The 23,611-nt window shown below is 45.8% G+C and overlaps 1 protein-coding gene across 1 annotated transcript in view; it reads right to left on the bottom strand.

Moving 5' to 3' along the window:
• The window catches only part of JAM3 (junctional adhesion molecule 3), a 40,380-nt gene that overhangs the window by 11,591 nt on the left and 5,178 nt on the right, over nt 1-23,611 (bottom strand). The window contains exons 2-5 of the mRNA XM_081890009.1: nt 4,162-4,227; nt 2,804-2,917; nt 2,442-2,594; nt 1,219-1,421 (exon numbers count right to left, since the gene is read on the bottom strand). Coding sequence (XP_081746135.1) covers nt 1,219-1,421; nt 2,442-2,594; nt 2,804-2,917; nt 4,162-4,227 — 536 coding nt within the window. The remainder of the gene's footprint in view (nt 1-1,218; nt 1,422-2,441; nt 2,595-2,803; nt 2,918-4,161; nt 4,228-23,611) is intronic.

A 23,611-nucleotide genomic window follows, 5' to 3' on the forward strand; every position in this document is an offset into this window, starting at 1 on the left:
ATACTAATTTGCCTCTGGATTTGAAACTTCTGTGCTCCCTTGCACACTCAAATGATACGCTGTGCATAAAGCGCCTGCTTAAAAGATATTTTGGATTTATAGGACAAACTGAGGTGCCTCTAAAATGCATGAAGGGGCGCTATTAAAATGGCTGGCTGCCCAATGTTGTGTGATTTTTAAAAAAATATTGTGGGGAGAGATTTAAGTGTTCAAGGCCAGGTGGTTGGTTGAAACAACAACCCTGCTTGGCCTCAAGTTTCTGTCACCAGGCATGGAGAAGCAGACCGTTTTCAACCGTGAACCATCAGTCATAAATGTACAAACTTCCCATCCCATATATGAGAAGGCAGGTGCACATACCCAGCACAGACATCATTAAACACGCAAAAACTTAAGCCAGACCAACTGCAAAGCAGGAAAAAGAGTTGCTACCATCTTCCTGCTTTGCTTTGCTTTGCTTTGCTACAGCTCTCCTCTGAAGGGAGTGGAGTGATGTTGGAGTATCCCTGGAGGAGGATGCTGGACCCACCCACAGCTGATTTGCAATAGCTGGCCTGAAACCAGCCTTTTGGGTGGAGCAGGAGGTTAAAAGGGGGATAAAATAGTTGTTTATCTGCTAATTAGTGGGTCAGAGCATTGTTTGTTTATTATCTGAGTGTGGTTTGTATGGCGGGTGTGTTCTTTCATAAATGTTAACATTAGGCAATATATTGATGATGTATTGTACAACCCCCCCTCCCTTATGTTATTTCTGTGTGGGTGTCACTTCCAAGAAAAAAAAATGATCGTGCAAATCAGGTATGTCTGGGTACACATTTATGCACATCAGCCATATTACTTGTGACATTGTGAGCATCATAGGTAAAGGTGAAGGGCCCCTGGACGGTTAAGTCCAGGGGGATGCCCGTATGTCCCCACTCCTCATTGAAAATTTCCATTTCAGTGAATGTCTGAACAGGCTAATAGCATTATAGTTAGGGGTGAACAGAGGAGCATCCAATTCAGGGGTGGCTAAACTGTGCCCCTTCAAGATGTTGCTGAACTACAACTCCCATAATCCTTGGCCACTGACCATGCCTGATAGGACCGACAGGATTTTTGTTTCACGACATCTGGAGGGCACCAACATTGGCTAACCCTGATCCAATCCAACACACTGCCCAAAAGATAGGACAATCCACCCTTCCTCTGCCTGCCTGCCTGCCGCGTGAGACTTACCAACGTGCCCGTTTTTGTGTTCACAGTGAAGGAGGAATTCTGGAATTTGGAGCTGGTTTTGGAGTCAAGAGGCAAAGTTTCACCATTACGGTACCATTTGTAAGTTGGTTCGGGGAAGCCTTCCTTTTCCTGGCAGTGGAGAGTAGCAGATTTACCCACGGGCACTGACTGGGGCACTCGGCACTTTGGGGCCACTGGTTTCACTGTTGGGGAAAGAGATGCCCACTAGGTAAGTCAGACTGGTTAATCATTTGCCACTATTCACATCCCACCCAACATGTGTTTCATTCATCCCTTCATGCTGAATAGAGTAGAAGCTAAACCGTTCCAAGTCAGTTACAAAATAAACACAAAGCAGCGCCACTCCAATGAACACTGCAAAAAACATGCACAATGCTTGGGTGTGGTTTTGCCCCCCAGTCTCGTGAGCCAGAGAGCAGGGCAGCAACAGATCAAGGCAGAGACAGGCCACAGCTGCAGGCCTCACTCTGCGCTGTAATTAGCCCCACAGATCACACCAAGCCGGCTCTCAAGAAGCATGATCTGAGAGGACTGGGAAATCGGTGATTGGTTGAATTTTAGCACATTATAAGATCAAGTTGCTTTAAATAATAACAACAATAATGGCTCCCTGCTCCTGGTCTCAGAAGGTAGGCAGACATCAAGGCTGAATAGGGGACTAACATAGCAAGCTTGCCAGGCATCAACTGCTGTCTCACTGTCCATTTGGCATCCATCAGCCCTTATCACAAAGCGGCAGAGCAGAAGTTCTGCAGCTGAGCTCCTGGGACTTCGGGTTAAGAGAATTCTCAGGTGACAGGGCTGGGAGAAACCTCCCCTTGAGACTGGGAAGACTCTTCTGCTTAAAGTAGACAGCAGTGAGTTAGAGAGACAGGTAAAAGGTACTTTCATGTACTCATATATTTCTCCTTCTCCAAAGAATTTATAGCTAACATAAGCTGCACATCTTAAGGGGAAATGCACTGAAAAGCACTGGAAAAGCTGCAGTTTATGGAAAAATTGCTCACAAAATGTGTACAATTAAATGCAGGCTTTTTGTGCCTTTTGAAAAATCTGCACATAATGGGATGTGCAGGTCTATGACTGAGCGCCAGCGGGAATGAAACAGGATGGAACGAAGCCATTCCTAGCACCAAGTGATTTGAACAAAAGGCATTCCATCCCTGTGTAGGTGCACAATGTGAGGATAGCTAGGCTTATACCATGAACTGTCAGGTTGATGTTGATCTCAGCTCCGATATGCGTGTCTTCAGGAGCCGCAACCTCGCACCGGTAGATGCCTTTATCTGCACGGGTCACATTGTGGATGATCAGTGATGTCCTCCCATGGAGCTCTGCACGGTCCACCCAGTCTCCTACAGAAAGGCAAGGAAGAAGGGTGGAAGGTGTCCCCTGATACATCCGGCCCCCTGGAAATCTTAGTTAGCCCTCATAGCTCACAAAGCCTTAAGTGGAAATGGCAAAAAGTTCTAGGCACCCATCTGCTTTTCTGAAACTCTGAACAGAAAGTTGCTTGGGGTTCAAATGAAACCTCAAGAAGAAAATCGCTGCAAACATTTCCTACCCTGCATCTTGTGGTCAAAATACACGTAACTTGTGTCCTTGCCCGCAATTTTCTTCCATTCAATCCTAGGATTGACTGTCTTGGTGGAAGTGATGATGCAGGAAAGCTCAGCACCTGCAGAAGGAACACACACAAGCACAGATTAAGAAGGAACGTCTTGTCATTTACGTAGCCTTTCCAGGGAAAAGCCTCGCCCGGTGAAGCCAAGAGCCTCGCCTTCCATCTGCCTCCCAAGTGGAGAAAAATCTGCTGAAACTCAGAAGCTGCTGGACGGGAGATTGTGGACCCGAGCCAGCAAGTGAGCAGCCAACACAGATAGCAACTACTGGGAGAAAATACAAAAACAGTAGTCTAGTTCATGCCAACAATTTCTTGCAACTGGCTGGACATGCTGGGTGTGAGGTGACAGAGAAGGGTGTCTCTTAAAAGGATCAGAGGGTTGGGGTCTGGGAGAAAGTGTGCGAGGGGGGGGTGGAACTCTCATTTTATTATAACATTTATGTATTGCCCCTTAAAGGCATAGGAGCCCTGATGAAGTTGCAATTCGGGACTGTTTGGTTCCTGCAAGCACTGGCGGGGTTGGCCAGTGTGGTGCTGGTCTGCAGCTCCACGGGCAATTCTGGCTGAGGCTGATGGGAGGTTGAAGTCCATATGGAGGGCACCACATTGGCTGCTTCTGTCCCAATGAGTAGCTTGATGGCACCTGACAATGTTTGGCACTGAAGCAAAGCAGGATCAGGCCTGGTTAACATCCAGGTGGAGAATGGCTTTCCTTACCATCCAGTTCTTCAGAAGGGTCATAACTCAGTGACAGAACACATGTTTTGCATGCAGAAAGTCCCAGGTTCATATCCAGGCAGGGGTGAGGAAGACTTCTGGTTCAGTTTACACACAAGCCAAGGCATGACTTGGTGCAGAAGCATGGGCTCCTGGAGAGTAGATCACAGTTACTTCAGCCTTCTTCCAATATTGCTTCTGTTGCACTGCTGTGAGCCAAGCATTGCTTTGGCCTAGGCTGCCATCCGAACCCAGGCTCATGATTTGTCCCCAAACTAGAACAAACTTTGGTTGCAGCTTGTGGTTTATCAGGAACAAGACGAATCATGAATCTGGTTTCGGCCTACACGCTAAGCCAAGCCATGGCGTGGCTCACAGCAGCAGAAGGACCAAAGGGGGAACAAAGCGGCCACTATCTCCTCTCCAGGAGCCCCCATGTTCGTGCTAAGCCATGTTTCGACTTTCTTTCCGAGACTGTGAACAGCCTCTGCTGTTCAGTGTAGACAATATTAAGCTATATGGAACTAAAGTATTGACCGCAAAAAGTAGCTTCCAATGTTTCTTTGCCTTGCCACACTTACGGTAAAATTCCTGCACCACAGGGTTCAAGTCAGTGGAAAACAGCTCTACGGCCAAGATTCTGTAGCCTATGAAAAACAAACAAGCGGCAGCATAAGAAACAAAAAAGGCACATCATACATTTCTGGCCTGGAAACATTCACTTGAAACTCTGCACCACCCCATCAAATCCCTGGAAATAAAAAAAGGGGCGAGTTTAGCAAAATCTGTTGTAATCCTTGCTGAACCACCTACTCAGATTTATATTTAGCAGGGTTAGGGTGGTGGTAGTAATGTACAATTATATGATTCTGCTCTGCAACAGGTGGCCCAATACTAATTTAATAGAAGATAAATGATTGACTTCTCTTCCACTTAAAGATATAGTAGCAGGAAAATAATTGTTCTACAACATGTCATCAACAGTTCAAATTAGACCTCAGCACCTGCAGGGTGTGAAATAGCAGTCTGTGCACTGCATGATGCCTTAGGTGGTCATGCATGTGCATTTATATTGGGTGTGAAATGTTGTTTAGCCTGGCAGACCAGGTCCTTAGCTCCCCAACGGGACATCAGGAAACTCTGCTTCCTTTGCTGTGCAGCTTAAGTTTAAGCCATGCTGCAAAGGAGGATCCCAGCTGATCCAAGCAAGGCTTGATCACAGCATTCAAGCCAGGCTTTTGGCAGGAAAAGGTGGTTGGGATTGATAGCTGTTGGCATCCAACAACATTTAGAAGGTCACAGGCTCCTCATCCCTTGGTTACAGGAACCTGATGTAGATACCTCACTGAAGCTAAGCAGGTCTAAATCTGCTTATGTAGGAACCCCAAGTATACTACCCTTTTGTTCCATTGTGGTAGAAGGGGGATGTAAATGTAGCAAATGAAAAAAATGAATTAGAAGATGGAAGCAAAGAAGGCAGCCAGCACTGTATTATTGTAGGCTCAGCACTTCAAAAACAGGCTCCAGGCCACATAGAAGCTTCTTTCATTCCTCCAGCTTTGATTCCAATCTACGACTTAAGAGAATCTGTCTTTTTTTTATACCCTCACTTTCCTCCCCCTTCTGAGGTAAATACATCTCGCTAATCCCAGCAAAAATCCAAGGCATTAACGCAACTCGCTGAAAAGAAGCCCCAGAGTAAGCAGAGGAAAATCCCTCTGAACTCCTCCTGACATTTTTACAAAGATGTCACCACAGAGACCAGGCAAGGAGGGAGGCCGTTTTGCTCACTGTATTCCACATGTCCTCTCCCGGAGTGAGGCTGCCAAGCAAACACTCTTCTGACCTAAAGAGTTACATAGTGCTTTTTGGAGAGCCAACTCTGGTGGTGAATCTGTGGTGAAATCCCAGCAACGGGGGCAAGAGATTTGTGTCCGGCATTTCCTCCTAAGAAGCTCAAGGCAGCCTAGCTGGGTTATCTTCCCCCTCTTTCCCTCTATTTATTTTCACAATACCCTTGTGTGAGGTAAATTAGGTGGGGAGTAGAGCTGGGCAATGTATTGATAAATTGTCTGAATCTGGTATGGCTTTCAGATCGCGATACTGGTTGTCAGGCAATTTGAACTGGCAATGCATTGCGCCAGCTCAAATGGCCTGCAGATGACAAAGGCGCAGACACACAGACAAACAGACAGAGCCTGAGAAGGTTGTGGGCAAGCACCTTCACGGGCTCCGTCTGCCTGCCTGCACCTTTCAAACGCCACAAGTCTCTTTCAGTCAGTCATATGTCAGGAGTGCTCTGATGGTGTTTCCTGCTTGGCAGGGGGTTGGACTCGATGGCCCTTGTGGTCTCTTCCAACTCTATGATTCTAAGTCCAATATGACTTATTCTCCGGTAATATATTCATTATCCAACAGCTGTGAGGATGGAGTGAAGAGCCACTACTGCAGAACACCCCAAGTCCTACTTAGCGCAACCTGAGAACCTCTAAGGCAAGGGAGTCTAGCGCTGCTCGATCTCCGGTTGCTTCAGTTTAGAGCACACCCAAAGTGTGACAGAGTCACAGGATCACTGGACATAGTGCAGCTCATTGCTCTTTTGGCTGCTGCTCTGTGGGCAGCGCAAGCGCCTTTCAGAAAGAGTGAGTGATACAAATCAAGACATCCAGGCCGTGTCAAAGTGGACACACATGGACATCGAGGTTTTTTGCGGCAGCTTGCTCCAGCAACTGCCCTGTGGCATTGAAAGCACACAGACTTGTCCCTTTCTGCCTGGATCCACCCCAGAACCATAGCTGTCAACCTTCCATTTTTTTGCGGGAAATTCCCTTATTCCAGCGCCGTTTCCCACTGCTATCCCGAATTGTTAGATATCCCGTAGACTGTCCCCGGGACAGGTGAGGCTGCTGATCCCTTATTTTCAAGGCTGCTGATCCCTTATTTTCAAATTTGAAAGTTGACAGCTATGCCCAGAACGCAAAAGTTTTTGAACCAGCTCTTGCATGGCACTACATTTGAAATTCAATTACTCTACACTGTTGAGCAGGCCAGCTCTTACCTGCTCCCAGAGGTACTAAGCTTAGTACTGACAGCACCCAGCAAATAAGAAGTGTGTTGCAGCCCCTCCTATCAGATCCCATCTAGGTATTGGGTGCACTGCAAAGATTACTGGGTGGATCCCTTGTTCAGGGTCGTGGCAAGGATGAAAGTCGGGGGACCCACCTTGAAATATAAGATGCAATACATAAATTAATGTAATACATAAATTAAAAATCCTCACTATGGACTGAATCACCCCTTGCTCAGCAAGAGCAAAGGACTAGCGCTTACAAACGAAGAACCACATAGGAAACAGACAGCCACCCTGTACACTGATAAGGAGTTATAAAAAGCCCACCCTCCCACTACAGCCCAGCAGCTTCAAGAAAACACCCCATCCATCTTTGCCGCAATTACAGGACACCCACACTTGCAAGATTTTTATTTTTACCACCCACACGCAGCAGCAGGACACAATCAGAGGCACGCGTTTCTATCTGCTTGCTTGTGATGGATTAAAAAAACAAAAACCTGTCAACAGGTGGCAAGACACGCATGCAACAAGAGAGGGCAAGAACCTGCCAAGCAATGAGTTTGTTGTGGCATCCTCCTCTGCTCCTTCTCCCATCCTTCCCTTTTCACATATATATGTAAAAAACCAAAAAAAAACCTGCCTTGCTGAACCCACCAGGTTAGATCTCCAAATACAGCTGGCCAGATGCTCCGAAAACTCATTAGCAAGGCAAGTGGCCAACAGGCGCTACACCAGCCTCATCTGACTCTCCTTTTGCAAGCAGAAACTCCTCTACCAGCATATCTTGTACTGCCCACCCTCCTTTTTTTTGCTTTTTTTGTTTGTTAATGCTCCTGCCTCCTTTCCTCCCCCACCCATGCACTAGGGTTGCTGATGGGAAGCAGGAGGGATTGGGCAGATGGCAACAATAAGGGTCAGCTGCCGGAAACATCAAGGGAGACAATGGATTTCCCCCCAGTTTTGTTTAGTTTTCTCACACGCAAACACAGCATCCCCCCAACTGGGCTCACTGGTTTCTCTTTGTAGGGGGGGGGCGAATCTGAACAGCTAGGATTAGGAGAAAGGAAAATTCCAATTACATGCAAGAGAAATCGACCAGATGAGTATCAGTTTTGGGTCACACCTGACAGGATCTGAAACGGGGCTAGTAGCTCTTGGTGGAAATCTGTGGGGGGGGGATATTTGGGGAGGGGCTTCTTTCACTATTCAGACCCCCAGCCAGTGAAAAACCTAGAGGGGGGGGGAAACAAAGATAATGGTGGCACTTTTCCCTCCACCCTTTTTGCTGGTTCACACACATACATGTCAATTCCTTGTGGTTTGCAACATCCAGTGGTACCTTGTATATGTAAACATGCCATCCCTGTGGTGTAGCTGTAAATTTCCAAGTGCTCATCATGCCAGCCCCCACAGCCAGGCTGCTAGAAAGAGTCCCAAAAAAATTAGGCAGATGTGCTGGTATGTTGATGCATGCACACAAACAAGATACACACCCAAAGCACAGCAGCACATAGCACAATATCCAGTTTATTAGGGTCAGTAGACTGCAATCTTAAACACAATGGTGCTTACTTCTGGGCTGCCATAGGTTCAACTTGAAAAAGCACATGGAGCTTCAAATGTAACCTTTAGCTTTTAATTGGAAATGCAAACCATCTTGCAAAGACTGTTACTATTTAAGTTGGTAGCACAAAAGGAAATAAATGTACAGCCTCCGATTACTATTTTCTCCATTCTCCCTATGTGTTCTACACTCATCTCACAAATAACAGTAAAACTTGAAAGCCTCATTATCACCTCACTCATTTTCCAGGGCCCAGGAAGTCTGTAAATCATCCCGATATTCCAGAAGATGCTCTGATAGGTCACATAATCACTCCTGCTCTGAAAACAACACGTCCTGGAATCAGTATCCCCACCCCACCCCCAGTCTTGCGATTGCAATCCAATATACCATCGGCCATCACAGTTCAAACACCATAAACGAAACGAAACTTTCATGTTACCTTCTGAGCAAGGCTTTTCGATTAAGGTAGCTTATGCATTCATCTGCCAATCACCAAATGTATCATGAAGGACAGAGAAATCAAGTGTGAACTATAAAAAGCAAAGGTAGCCATGTTGTCCCATAAGGGGGGAAAAACCCAAAATCAACAGTTGGGCGATGTTTTCTTGCCCAGTTGCGGAGTTTGGAAGTTTTATCCATTATAAACTGCAAAAGATGTCATTAGTTTGCTTCAGCTCAGATGGGCAAAATGCATTCCTGCCTGTGCCAGCACTTCGCAGGATAAACTCTCTCACACACAGCAAAATGCGAAAGCGGAATGTCTTCAGTTCAAGGACAATGATCCTGTACACTTCTGGCTTTTCAATATTCGTTAGTGTGTGCCTGAATTCCAAGCAATAACGAAGGACTAAAATGTCAACGTTTAATCCCCAATTCCTATGCGTACTAACCTCCTGCATCCCTTTTTCTACCCATCACAATGATGGAATCGCAAAGTGTCAGTGCCGGACTGCAAGGCTGCAACTTCTCCCTCTCTGGGGTAAAATACAAGATGCAAAGCTTAAAGGGGTCAGCATTCTTGGGCATCTGCCAATGCCTGCCCAAGCCCCGCTCTTGTTACTTTTTTCTAACCCTTAAATCCAATCAGCGTGAGGCAGCTGGGTCTAGCCACCTTTCCATTTCCCACAATGTCCCTGTCCTAGCATCACTCTGGTGCATTAGTAAAGCTGCCACCCCCTACAGGTAAGGCTACCCAAAGGTAAGTTTACCCAGAGTCCGCAGCATTATTATTACCGGTACTTTAAATCAAGAGTGGCAATACTCACTGGCATTAATCATGTTCAAATAACTGTGCACACATGCACATACACATTTTGTAGTGTGGGAATCAAAGCTGGCCCATTCTCACGTGAGGTGGTAAAAAACACAGGTCTTGGGGTTTGCACTGCAAAATTACATGCCCCTCCCCCAAATACAGTGGTACCTCGGGTTAAGAACTTAATTCGTTCCGGAGGTCCATTCTTAACTTGAAACTGTTCTTAACCTGAAGCACCACTTTAGCTAATGGGGCCTCCTGCTGCCATTGCACCGCCGGAGCACAATTTCTGTTCTCATCCTGAAGCAAAGTTCTTAACCCGAGGTACTATTTCTGGGTTAGCGGAGTCTGTAACCTGAAGTGTATGTAACCTGAAGCGTATGTAACCTGAGGTACCACTGTACAAAATCATATTGAAGGGAAGAGGAAGGGCTGCTGTGTGTGTGTGTGTGTGTGCGCGCGCACACACACACACACACACACACACACACACACACATATGCAAATGTCTTTTCTGGGCTCTTTTGTTGTCTGGAAAATATTACAAATCAGATATTCGTGCCAAGAACCAGAAATCCATCAGAATAATCTATGATAGGAACAGCAACAGCAGGAAAAGAAATTGTTAGGAAACAAAAAGAGCTTTCTAACTGAAAGAACTTGGGAAAATGAAAAGTATTTCCTACTCAGTTGTGGACCCCACCCCGGCTGACACTCCTATATTAGGGCTGTGTTCCCTGCCAGAAATCCCATAATTAGTCTAGCATGAAAGGAGTTAAAAACTGCCTCACCAAAGCAAAGTCAAAACAGAGCATTTAGCAATAGAGACAAATTCTTCCAAATCCTCAAGCTCCTTGTCCCCTTGCTCTCTCCTGCTATTTTTAGCCTAGCGTTTTCCAAATGTGCCAAGTGTTCCTTATGTTATCACTGTCAGAGGCCCCCTTTTCCCACAGTCACTCGGCTCGCACCCTGGGATGAAGCAAAACTACCCCTGCATTCATGGTTTGGCCTCGAATGTTGAGGTGCCGTCATTCCTTCATTGTGAGCAAAGGGCATTTCAGCAAATCCACATCAGCGATTTGATCACGTTTATTTGACAGTTAATTCTAAATACATGCATAACCCCAGTCAGCAACTAATTATTAACCTGGCCACGTTTTGAATTGTAAAGGGATCGTAGGCAGTGGTGTAGCGTGGGGGGTGCAGGGGGGGCCAGCCGCACCGGGCGCAACATCTGGGGGTTAGGGTTAGGGGGCGCAAATCCATGGGTTAGGGGGTCAAATCCACGGGTTAGGGGGCGCAAATCCACGGGTTAGGGGGCGCAAATCCACGGGTTAGGGGGCGCAAATCCACAGGTTAGGGGGCGCAAATTACTTGCCTTGCCCCGGGTGCTGACAACCCACGCTACGCCACTGTTCGTAGGAAGCTGAATTATACTGAGCAAGACCACTGATCTATCTAGATCAGTACTGCCAACACTGACTGGCAGCAGCCCTCCAGGATTTCAGGCAAGGGACCTTCCTATTCCTATCTTATTAATTTATTGCATTGCATTGCACCCTTTTCTCCAAGGACCTCAAGGCGATGTACGTGGTCCCTCCCTCCTCATTTAATCCCCACAACAACCCTGTGACGTAAGTTAGGCCGAGAGACAGTGACTGACCCAAGGTCACCCGCTGAGCTTCGTGGCCAGAGTGGAGATCTGAGCTCTGGTCTCCCAGGCCTTTAACCACTACATCACACTGGATCTCTGGAGACGCCAGAGATCAAACCTGGGACTTCCTGCATTAAAAGCACTAAGTTGCAGCCTTCCTCAGGACAGCTGAAGAGCAGACACAGCTGCCAACTGAGTCATTCTCACACAAACTGAAGTGGCACAAAGGACTCTTCAACTCCCCACGAACAGCAACAGTGGTTTTGGCACAGAGGCCTCCCTCCCTGCTGTGTGCATCACAGCTATGGAGGCTTGTAAACAGCATCTTGTTCTCACAGCGGCCAACCAGATGCCTGTGGCAAAACCTGCAAGCAGGACCAGAGCACAAGAGTCCTCTCCCATCGTTTCCAGCAACTGGTCTTCAGAAGCATTGCTGCCTCCAACTGTGGAGGCAGGAGGCAGAGCATAGCTACTGTGGCTAGTAGCCATTGACATCCTTCACCTTCGTGACATTTGTCTCATCCCCTTTTAAAGCCATCCAAGTTGGTGGCCATCACTGCTTCCCATGGGAGCTTGAAGAAAGCATGAAGCGTCTCCACCTTCATTGTTCTGCCCGGAAACTGAGGTCCGGCGCCGAGGGCCTTCTGGCAGTTCCCTCGCTACGAGAAGCCAAGTTACAGGGAACAAGGCAGAGGGCATTCTTGGTAGTGGCACCCGCCCTGTGGAACGCCCTCCCACCAGATGTCAAAGAGAAAAATAACTACCAAACTTTTAGAAGACATCTGAAGGCAGCCCTGTTTAGGGAAGCTTTTAATGTTTAATAGGTTATTGTATTTTAGTGTTCTGTTGGAAGCCGCCCAGAGTGGCTAGTGAAACCCAGCCAGATGGGTGGGGTATAAATATTAAATAATAAATAATTATTATTATTATTATTATTATTATTATTATTATTATTATGTCTTTGATCCATCCTGAATCTTCCAACTTTCATCTTCATTGGATGTCCATTGAGTTCCAGTGCTACGAGAAAGGGAGAAAAACTCTTCTCAATTCACTTCCTCCATCCCTTGCATAATTTTATAGGACTGTGTTCTATAAAACGTGTTGGATATGACTGTTAAAATAAAATAAAATAAAATAAAATAATAAAATAAGAAGACAATGCAGCACAGTCGAAGACTTGTTTGCAGTCCGCGCTGGGAGCGATCGCTTTGACAGGGCTGGGCCTGCCCTTGCTCTCTCTCACAGCATCAAGTTCAGCAGAGGTCTCGACCGTGTGAAATCACCACGCAATATTTGACATCTGTCTTTGACGGCAGAGATGCACGCAGCTGGGAATGTGGGCACCTCTCCCTTTCGGTTTCCTTTGCAGCCTCCGCAGCTGTGAGGCTTGAAGGACCGACATGTCCTTCTCTGTGGCGTTTTCCGCAATCTAATACAAAGGGATGCCCTTATGCCACATCTCCCTTGGCCAAGGAACTAAGGACAACAATGGGGCCTTCTATCTGGCGTCAGATCATAACGTCACTTCCGCCTCACAGGGTGGTGTGAGAGAGTTTAGCAGTTTTGCAGAGATGGCAACGTGCACTGTGTGGGGAATCACGGCCCTCTTGGGCCGCATAAAGAAGAACATTTCACCACAAGTTCTGCCACACGGCTGCACCTGCTGTGGGGTAACATTCAGGGTGGTGATTCAGACAACCAAGTTAACCCCGGAGGTAACCAGATCGATTGTCTGTATGGGTTCTCTGATAACAAGATCAACAATAAGGCCTTGTTTGGGCAGGCTCAGCTTTTCCCATGAGTGCAGCTCTCCATGGTGAGAAGTGGCACGTGCCAACATTCTCACTTCTGCTCCACTGAGCGATCTCTGTCCCATATGGAAGATGGCATTCCAAACAGTCTGAGCTCAGATGCTACTGGACAGAATCCACTGTGGGCATCACCAAAGATGCACTCCAAAGCGAAATGGGCGAAGCAGGCCATGTGAATAATGCATGAGCTCATCTGGTAAGGGACGTCCTCTCCTTCTGATGGCCTGTCACATGTCGGAGCTCTTCTCTACTTGGAGCCCTCCTAGGAAAGCGAGCAGATCTGGGAAGCTCAATCTAATTATGAGGAGCTAATGAGAACCGACCTGCCCTTAAGATACCCAAGGCTGACTCCACGGCACTCGCGGTACAATCAGGGCACCTGACCTGGAATAGCAGGACAGCTCAGCAGGTCATTTGGCCAAGGAGCCCAACTTGATTAGCGCTAATTCAATTGTGCCTGGGCGCCTTTCTTAGGCCCACCAAGGTAGTAGTTCTCATCCCCTCCCTTCTTTCTCCCCCAAAAATTATAATAGCAGTTATGTCTCAAGGTGCTAAAGCACTTCACATACTTTCTCTCAAGCGATCTGCACAACAACCCTGTAATGTAGAAACTAGTATTGTGATCTCCACATTGCAAGAGGGAGGAGGTTGATCATGGCTTACTCAAGGCCATTTAGCAAGTCTGTGGGTAAGGAAGGGCTGTCATGTTTTAACTGTTCCAGGGCCTTCAACACTCGCTCAACACACAAAAATTAAGGAACTTTAAGCTTTCCTTATTATTTTATCCTCATGCCAGGAAAAGCTTTGTTCTATAAACTTCTATGTTGCAGGCTGCTGTTAAAAACCAAGCTGAAGAGCTAGGAAAATGTTGGCAACCCTTCCTTCGCTGGAGCAGGAGTTCCTCCTAGCACTAACACAGAAATTATGTCAAAACAGCTGCATTCTCACTACATAAGAGAACTGCACGCCAGTGCAATGCAGCTACTGGCTGTATCTGGCGAAATAAAAGGGAAATTTGGGGTTAGGTGGCACAAAGCAGGGCAGGGCATTGAAGGAGTAGCAAGGGGCTGCCACAGAGGATTTAGCAGCAGATCTTACATTCCATTGCTCATGGGAAAATATGAAAGTGGGTGATGGGGCAAGTCTTTATTTTGAAAAAATAACCATCTCCAGAATGCAGATGGTGCAATGGGAATGTTTCAGCTGCTGCCTTTCTCCCAGTCAGGCAGCTGTTCAAAAGTACAGGAGCCCAGTTAGGAAAGGGGTGGGAATATTGCAGTCAACCGGCAAAGGGGTCGTGGTGGTGGAATTAAGCGACGCAGTAAGGTAGCAACATCCCACCATCTTCCTTTCACAGGGGATGCTGTGAGGCTCCATTATAAAGAAACAATGCAATGACTCAAGGAATCACTGCTCTATACCAGGTGTCCCTCTCTTAGCCACCCACCAGCTGCCCATCGGAGATGTCAATGAGATAAGTAACTATACAACTTTGAGAAGGCAGCCCTGGAGGCAGCCCTGTATAGGGAAGTGTTTAATGTTCGATGTTTCGTTGTGTTCTTATATCTATTGGAAACAGCCCAGAATGGCTGGGGAAACCCAGTCAGATGGGTGGGGTACAAATAATAAAATTATAATTATTATTATTATTACTATTCCCCAGGTAGGGCTGGGAAAGGCTATGAAGCCCTAAAAAGCCTGCCTGCCATTTTACATACTTCTGAGTTAGATGGATAAGCAAACAGACTCCATATGAAGGCAGCTTCCTATTTTGCTTGCGAGAAGGGCTGCAACTCAGTGGCACATGCTGATGGTCCCAGGTTTGGGCCCTGGCAGCACCTCCAGGTAGCATTGAAACCCTGGGGAGTGGCTACTAGTCAGTGCACACAATACTGGGCAAAATGGATCAACGGTCTGGCAGCTTTCTATGTTCCTATCTCCACCTTAGTGGTGTGGCCGTTTTTAGACTGAAATGTGGTGTACACACACTTTAAATAAAATAAGGATGGCCTCTCTGGTTAAGAGGCCATCTGGCAGAGAGGAATAAGTAAGGGTTTTTTGTAATTCTTCGCACCCACCCCTTGCTTATCTCAGGGCTAGTAACCAAACCACAAGCAAAGGAAGTCTAGAGTAGGAAAAACGGTGAAAAAGTAGCCCACAGATACCAAATCGCAGCTTGAGGGAATGCAGTACAAAGTGTTCTATACCAGACACAGAAAAGCAGAAGTGTGTGCGTTTCATTTTTTTTAAAAAAAAAATTCTCCAGCTCCCTCCCTTTCTTTTAAGAAAACTTCAAAGGGCTTATCCACACCCCCTTCTCCCAACCCCAAGTGGGAGAGAAGCTTATTAAATCACGCTGGGACTTTGGGTGAGGACAGCTGGCCTTGAGTCTGGCATATCAGAAGAGCCTTTATAGAGAGAGGAGGAACACGTTAGCAACCAGCATCAAGCACGCACAGAGAGTCATGCACAACACACCCACAGAAGGGAGGCACGCTCTGGCCCCAGGCAGGCAACACACAGAAGGCTACCTCAGCAGCCAAGTGAGATAATCTAGTCTGGTATTCCTCTACACCTCCTTGATGGCAGAACGAAAGCATTACATTGTAAAGTCAAGGCTTTCCGAAGATAAACAGCCTCCATCTGGAAGGATTACAAAGGGCCTGGGCCACGGAAGGCTTAGAGGACATACCAGTCAGCAAGCTAGAGAAGAACTTCTGTTGCCTCCCTCAAAACAAGAGCAGGACAGGAGCAGGGAAAACTCCCGATTTCACCTCAATAAAATTAAGTCCAGCAGCAGCTAAGGTGCTTCCACTCTAGTGGGATTGCTATCCGCCGTTCACCTTCCTTCCTTTTTTTTTTTTTGGTGACTCCAGGATGCAGAACCTGCAACCCTCCATCTGCTATTGTCCTTCAGTTCCCATCACTTCTGACCGCTGGCCAGGCTGGCTGGTGCTGATGGGAGTTGGGAGGATCACAAGGTGTCCATCATCCCTGACAAAACACCGTCATTCAGTCATTGCTATTGTGGATTTTCTGTTCTCAGACCACCTAAAGCCCAACTATTTTTTTCAAAAGAACAGAAGGCCATAACCACCATGGGTATAAAAGCCCTTAGGGTTACTCTTCCAACTGTTTAAGAGGTAGAGGTTTTTGATTTGGCTTGGTAAAGTTGAAGAGGCAACATTTTCCAGGTCAGGCCACTTGGGAATAAGGATCTATTCAGTGCTACCGGTATTTTTCTAGAAAAAAGAGGTGCCAAAACTCACCATAAATGTCTCATTTTTTTCTCTTAAAATAGCAATGGCACCTACCTGAGAGGTGCTAGAACTGAGTTCCAGTGAGTTCTGGCTGGGGGGAAAAAACCCTGGATTTGCCCCAGAGTTGAAATTGATCTTCCAATTTGTTTTCCCATTAGTGTTTTATGGTTATCAGTGGTGTTGGCCTGTAATTTAAAAGAGCAATATATGTGGGTCACCATGACCCGAAACAAGTCCTTGCAGTCTTCACTAGTTCCCTCTGCTGCTCCGTTTGCTTGAGAATAGTGAGGGTTACATTCTGAGGCCCCACATGCATAAACAAAAACCGTGTAAGTGGGGAAAGCCTCCAAAACACCATTTTCCTCCTGCTCTCCAACTTTCTCTCCACACAACTCTCTAGAGTTGAAGATCTGGGGCTGGCTGGAGGACTCACAGAAAAGTGGCTGCTGCTGCGCTACCCCACATGCCAGCTGCTAGGCAGGGAGGCTGAGCAGCCTAAACAAAGCCCTGCTGTACCTCCAGTCTCTCTGGGGCTTCCTTTGCCCTCACTGAAGTCCTCCTAAGGCTACAGAGAGGGTCTCCTCATGAGCCATTCAGACTCTCCAGCTGTCTGTCTCCCGCCATTTCCTGGTTTGAATCTATCAATTTGTTTTCTTCCTGGCACCACACATATATGCAGTTGTGCATGAGTTGGTTGTGCATGGGGGGACGGAGACACCTGTATAACAAATAAATGTCCACAGTCGCTAAAATTTTATGTTACTACAGCAGCACCCCAGAATGCAGAAATTAAGCACAAGATGCTCCTCACTTTCATCTGCATGCCTGATGTCTTGGGGTAATTTGTGAGTCTTAAGTGAATAGTTCCCCTTTGAGATTAACTTGTATGACTAACTGTGGCATATGTTCTTAAGCACCTGCAGGATCAAGGCCTTGTTTCCTAGAGTTGACAACCCAGCTATGAAATCTTTCCCCAGGCTAAATTTGCTCTGTTATATATAAATACAGCTTTGTTAATTTTAAAATACCTGTCTGCCTAGAGGATATATATATATTGGACAGAGTTCTGGTGCTCTTTTTATTTTAAGAGAGGCAAATAAAATATAATTAGTTTTATGCCGCCACTCCTCTGTTCCAGGATGGGAAATTATTCCAGAAATCTGATCTTTTGCAAGAGATGAGAGGCCAAGGTATTATTATGGAAAAGAAAAGAAAACCACACCTACCCACATGAAATATCACACTAAAAAAAACTGTTTGTTCACACATCACAGGAGGTCACAAATGTAAGAACTGCCTTGATGAATCAGACCAAAGTCCATCAATGGGTATGTTCACACATCATGCGATAAGTCAGGGTTGCTGGCTTCTTGTGAATGACAGTGATTTGGGGAAGAAAATTTTCCATTCCTTGAATTTTGACACAGAAGATTTGCTATGTCTTAAGTTCATTCATAACAATGAATGGCTGTCAATTACAAGTACAATTATTAGGAAAGATTAACATTTCCAAAGCTGTAATTAATGTTTTTTTCCCCAGGTGATTATCACAAGAAGGATGTGAGTCAGCGTATATGCACAATTCTTCAGGTTGCTAAAATATATTGGTGTGCCAACAATTTTCAATGATTTGCATTTTCTTAAATATGAACAATGGAAGATTCCCCCCCCCCCAAAAAAACCCACACATCACTAGTAAATGAGCACTACAGTTGTATACAAAGTTCAATCGTTCCTGCTTTTTTTCTCCCCAGCACAAGCAGGAGAAATAAACCAGGAAACTGCACTTAAGATAGAGTCACTATGATGTTCACATTTTGTTATTCCTTTAACAAGTCAGGAAGGATCGCCAGCCAGCCTTGAGCCAGTTTGTTATTGGCTTACAAATCCTAGCTTGAACCAAATCATGACATCAGGTCCAGATGTGACAGGAAACCAAACTTAACTGCAACTTCTGGTTTTGTTTCTCTTGCTCATTCTAAGCAGCAAAGTGGGTATGATTTCATGGAATCATAGGGCTGGAGGGCACCCCAAAGGCGATCTAGGCCAACCTCCTGCAATGCTGGAATCACAGCTAAAGAATCTCAGGCAGACGGTCATCCAACGCTTGTTTAAAAACTACCACCTTCTAAGGGAGTACGTTCCACTGTCCAACAGCGATTGGTATCAGAAAGTCTTTCCTACTATTTAGTCAAAATCTCACTTCTTGTCATTTGAATCCATTGGATGAATCCATTACATCCAATGAATGTAAGCATTTTCTGTTTTCTGGAGCAGCAGAAAACAAGCATGCTCCGTCTTCCATGCGACAGCCTTTCAGATATTTGAAAATGGCTGTCGTATCAGCTCCAGACTTCTCTTCGCCAGCCTAAGCACACCCAACTCCCATTGGGTCGCATGTTCACAATAAACCAGGGTAAGCCAGTAATTCTGGTTTAGTGTAACGCGTAAATGTGGCAGTTCTGTATTCAACAGTCGATGCCAAATATATCTGAACACCTACAACCAGGACAGGAAGGCAACAGCCCTCTCCTATAGGCTGTCTCTGCACCTAGTATTCAGAGGGTTTTGCTGCCTCTACATCTGGACATTCCATATAGCTAGATTTTGGCTGCAAAACACAATAAAGGAACGGATAATGGGATGTGGCCATAGCTAACATCTAAGTATAATACTCAGTAGATCTTTTAGAGAAAAATGACTGGGAGGCAATTATATGCATGTTGAAAAGGTTGTCATTTCTCTGAGATGAAGGATAAAAACAGCCACTACTGATTTGCAAATGTTAAAGGGGTGTTTATTTTGAAATGCTAATTTTAACCACTGCTGTGGATGAGTTGCCAGCACACTGCACACACAGCATGAGGCTGGGTGTAGCTCAGTGGCAAAGCATCTGTTTTGCATGGGGATGGTCCCAGGTGCAGGCCCCAACATCTCCAGGAAGGACTGGAAAAGATTCCTGCTTGAAGACCTAGAGAGCAGCAGTCGGACAGCAGAGTAAGTCGCGTTTAATTAAATGGAAATCACCTCTGAGCAGACCCTTACAATATTGCAATGTAAGCCCCCCCCCCCTTGTGCATTGTTAAGCAAACTAATAATTTGCACTGGAAGAGAGAAGGAAGGAACGTCCAGCACACATTGTCATTTCCTGACATTGAAATCCCAGCTAGGGAGTAGGGGCTTTGTGCCTACATCTGCCATTGGCAGGACTTAAGAAATTCTGCTTGTAACCATATGTCTGATTGTTTAAATGTCCCCAAGCTGAGCCTATCAGTCTTTTTTTCCCCCAAGCTCTGGAGGATTATCCTTTGGGGACTCAAAAACGGCCGGGGAAGATGTGTAGAAACACTACAGCCTTAGAGGTGGGAGGAGAAAAGTATTTCCCCCAAAAAATTCGCAATAGGGATGGTTTTGCAGTACCTTTAGTCACTGTGCAGGAAATAATATTTGGGAAGTCTTCCTGTATAGACTATGACTGGAGATCCCTTCAAATAGAGGACGTGAAAACATAAGAAGAGCCTGCTGGATCAGGCCAGGGGTCCATGCAGTCCAACATCCTGTTCTCCCAGAGGCCAACCCAATGCTTCTGAGAAACCTACAAGCAGGTTCTGAGCCCAAGGGCACTCCCTGCTCCTGTGGCTTCCAGCATTGCTGCTTCCAACTTGGCGGTAGAGCATTGCCACTGTGGCCAGTAGCCACTGACGGCCTTTATCCTTCATGAATTTGTCTAATCTCCTTTCAAAGCCATCCAAGTTTGTGGTCATCACTGTCTCTTGCGTGAGGAACTTCCATAGTTTTTAACTATGAGTTGCATTAAGAAGTACATTCCTTTGTCTGTTCTGAACCTTCCAACATTTGGCCTCGCCAGATGTCCCCAAGTACTAGCATTATGGGAGAGGCAGAATAACTTTTCCCTATCCGTTTTCTCCACACCATGAAGAATTTTATAGTCTTCTATCGTGTCCTGTCTTACTCATCTTTTCTCAAAACTGAAAGGTTGCATCCACTGGGACTGTTCCTCATAGGGGTGTGTACTTTGACAGGGGGAGAGAGAAAAAACCAGACACACTTGATTAGGGAGACCAGGGTAAACCAAGATGGGTAACTGCAAACAAGGTCACCAACATTCAGGGTGCACAGATAGGCTGAAGCTAAATTGCAGCAGGTCATGCTTAAGAGTGCTTATGCAAACTTATCCCCCACCACATGTGGGGGATGGGTGTAATTGCATTTATGGGGTGTCCAGACCTTGTACTTCTCAACAAGAAGTAGAGCCTTTACAGCAGGGCAAACAGCGCCCATCTGAACAAGGAATTGCTGGTCTCGGCCTTCCTCCATAACAGGGCAAAGAATCCAGCCCTGGCAGGCAGAGGCTGCTGCTTATCTGTTCACTAGGAAAGGCCTCATAGGTCTCTCTAGGCCTCTGACTAGTGGATTGGACTAGTTGTTACTCAGAAATCATAAATACCTCATTGGCTTCCAAAGTAAAATATGTTCTAAATTATATTTTGGCTAGTGCTGCCACATATCTGGAATTTCCCGGACATAGCTGGGATTCGTCCGTCGAAAAGGGCGTCCAGGCAGAATTTTTGAAAACCAGCTAAAATGTCCAGGAAACCCCGGGCGTATGGCAGCCCGTATCGGAAGTGTTGATTTTTTTGGCGATTTCCCATAAATAATAGGTTTAAAACTTCTCTTTTTTGGAAATAGAGAGGCAGAGAAGGTCCTCCTTTCCTTTCACTCTGCAGTTTTAATATGAAATCTTAGGCGCAGTATCACGCCCAGAGCTCAGAAACTGCTCGAGCTAATGATATTCCCTGTTGCAAAATGTCCCTAGAAAAATGGGAGTTTTGAACACTGACTGGGCAGCAGTGATGCTCGGGCATACATTTCTGATGCAGTTTGCAGGGAAACAAAGTACAGACAACTTATGCTTTCTTGTCCTCCTGATCAGCAAGGAACAGCCGAAGCCGCTCTCCATGCCTCTGAAAGCTCAGCTGCCACCTGCTTCTGCATTCTATGAATCACCCATATTTCAGAAGCTTTGACCATAATAATCAGAACGCATTATGGGAAGTGTTTTGTCCGTCACAATGAACAAAAGGAGCTTCACATGAATGGCAAATCTGAGATGATGTATTTTTGCCACTTAGTAGCCTGAATTAATCAGTACATCCTCGTTCAGTATTCTGCAACTCATTTTGCTATCGGCCTATGTTGTACTTTGGCAATAGTGCATTGACATTGTCTTTTCCAGAAGTGCTTGTGCTGGCTTTGACTTAAACAAATAAGATACCTAGTGTAATTATTTCAATGGAATGATGTACCTATGATTAAATTACAGTTACAATAAGCCCCTTGCTATTCTACTTGTTTTGTTCGTCTGATAGGTCAAACGGCTGTGGCACCCATAATCTGTGAAGACAAGTGGCGGCAATCTCTTGTGAAGATTGTTTGGGTTGGGGATAACCTATCACAGAGTTGTTGTTTTCCTCTCCAACAGAAATATGCCTTATGCTTTTAATCTTCCTGCTGGAAGAGGAAACAGATTGAGAATGGAACCACGTTAATTAATTTTGTGTCTTTGCTTCATCAGCTTTTATAGGATGCGACTTCTAAACAAGCCTCCAGACAGCATTAAATGTTCAGCATCTCAGGCAGAGAGAGATTTAGTTTACCCCAAACCATTTTGCAACAAATGGTTTCGCATAACGGGAAGACAGAAAATGTGGGGGATTTTGAATCAGCACTTACTGGCCTATGGGAATCGAGTGTCCTATCTCTTCCCCCCACCCCAACCCCACACTACAGCTCACCCCTGCTTTGCGGAGTGGGGGTGGGAATGATTCACTGACATTCCTTGGATTACTGGGGATGGGTGCAATCAGCTGTGAAACATTACTTCTAAATTTACAGCAGCATCCAGTTCTGCCTCAACACACATGCACAAAAATAAAGGGAGTTTGCAAAGAATGCCAAAGAAGAGATGCGGTTTGCTAAAGAGCAAAAGTTAGTACAAACAACTCACCATTGTTCTACCCCAGTGGTTTTTCAAACCGTGTCCCAGAGAATGCTGGTGTTGCTTGGCAGTGTATCAAGGGTTACTCAACGAGAAGATTAGTGATGGTAGACACTCTCCCACCACTGACTACAACAACTCATGCTCATTGTTACCAACGTGTCCCAATACAGTGGTACCTAGGTTTTTGAGCATCTTGGAAGCCAAACATTTCCGTTTTTGAGCAAGCCTCAGAAGTTGAATGGCTTCGGCTGCATGTTTTTCAGTTTTCTCAATGGACATTGCAGGCAGCCCTTTGCAGCTTGGTTGTCAAATGTTTCAGAAGTCGAACAGTCTTCTGGAATGGATTACGTTCGTTCAACAACCGAGGTTCCACTGTACACAGTGGTTTGGCAGTGTTGGGTGCCTTCTAGGTGCACTATTAGTTTGATGAGATCTATGAGGCACGAAGGGAAACAGCGCCGGTTGTGACAAATACAGGTCGGAATGGAAACTGCTGCCTTCTTACATCCCTCATGGCAACACTTTGCTGCTCAGGAGGACACTGCACCCTATAGCCTTGATGGATCATCACAAAGGACAGCTGTGAACAGAACTGGGGATTTCTAGTACTATCCAGAGAAACTCCTCACTGGGATGTGATGTGGGGAAAGTTGACTTGAAAAGAGAAAATCTGAAAACCACTTTTAAAACTTGAAAAAGGGACGGCTAAATGGACAGCAGAAGAGCCTTAAGTGAACCACAGTTGACCCAAATGAACTTGGGAATTGGAAAGAAGTATATTTATACTTCAAAACCTCACAGACTTTGTTTGGTAAGCAAAGCAGCGGTTATTTATAGCTCAAATTATAAGCATGCCAATGGAATCGTCAAGGAGGTAAACCCACCACCACTGGGATCCAGACAATGCAACATTAATCCTGGGCAATATTAATAAAGACGGGTCAAAAAAAGAAAGAAAGAAAGGAATCAAAGTTCATAGCTGGGTCACTTGACTTTCAGCACAGAGAAGGAAAGAGACATGGGCAGTGTTTGCACACACTTACACACACCTCTCCACGAATCGAGGCGTATTTGAGCAACAAAAAACAGTTGCGATAAATGTCAAGAGGGAGAGGCAGCTTGCTAGTATCACACATTCTTTGCCAACAGCTGTAGAGTGGACCCAGGCAAGAGGAACGCACAGATGCTTCTCTTACGGTTTGACGAAGTTGCTGGTTATTTACTGCTGGATGAAAAACACCAAATCCTGCCTAAAGGATGTTACTGAACTTGCCATTTGAAACGCCCAATTTTGGCTCAGCTCGATGAGTTTCTATTTGCATGCAACTGCCCTGGTTACTGCACATTAATGATGCATGCAGCTCCTTGCCCTAATGACATTCTTGG

Source organism: Podarcis melisellensis, assembly GCF_964234715.1.
Source record: "Podarcis melisellensis genome assembly, chromosome: 15".
Taxonomy (NCBI): domain Eukaryota; kingdom Metazoa; phylum Chordata; class Lepidosauria; order Squamata; family Lacertidae; genus Podarcis; species Podarcis melisellensis.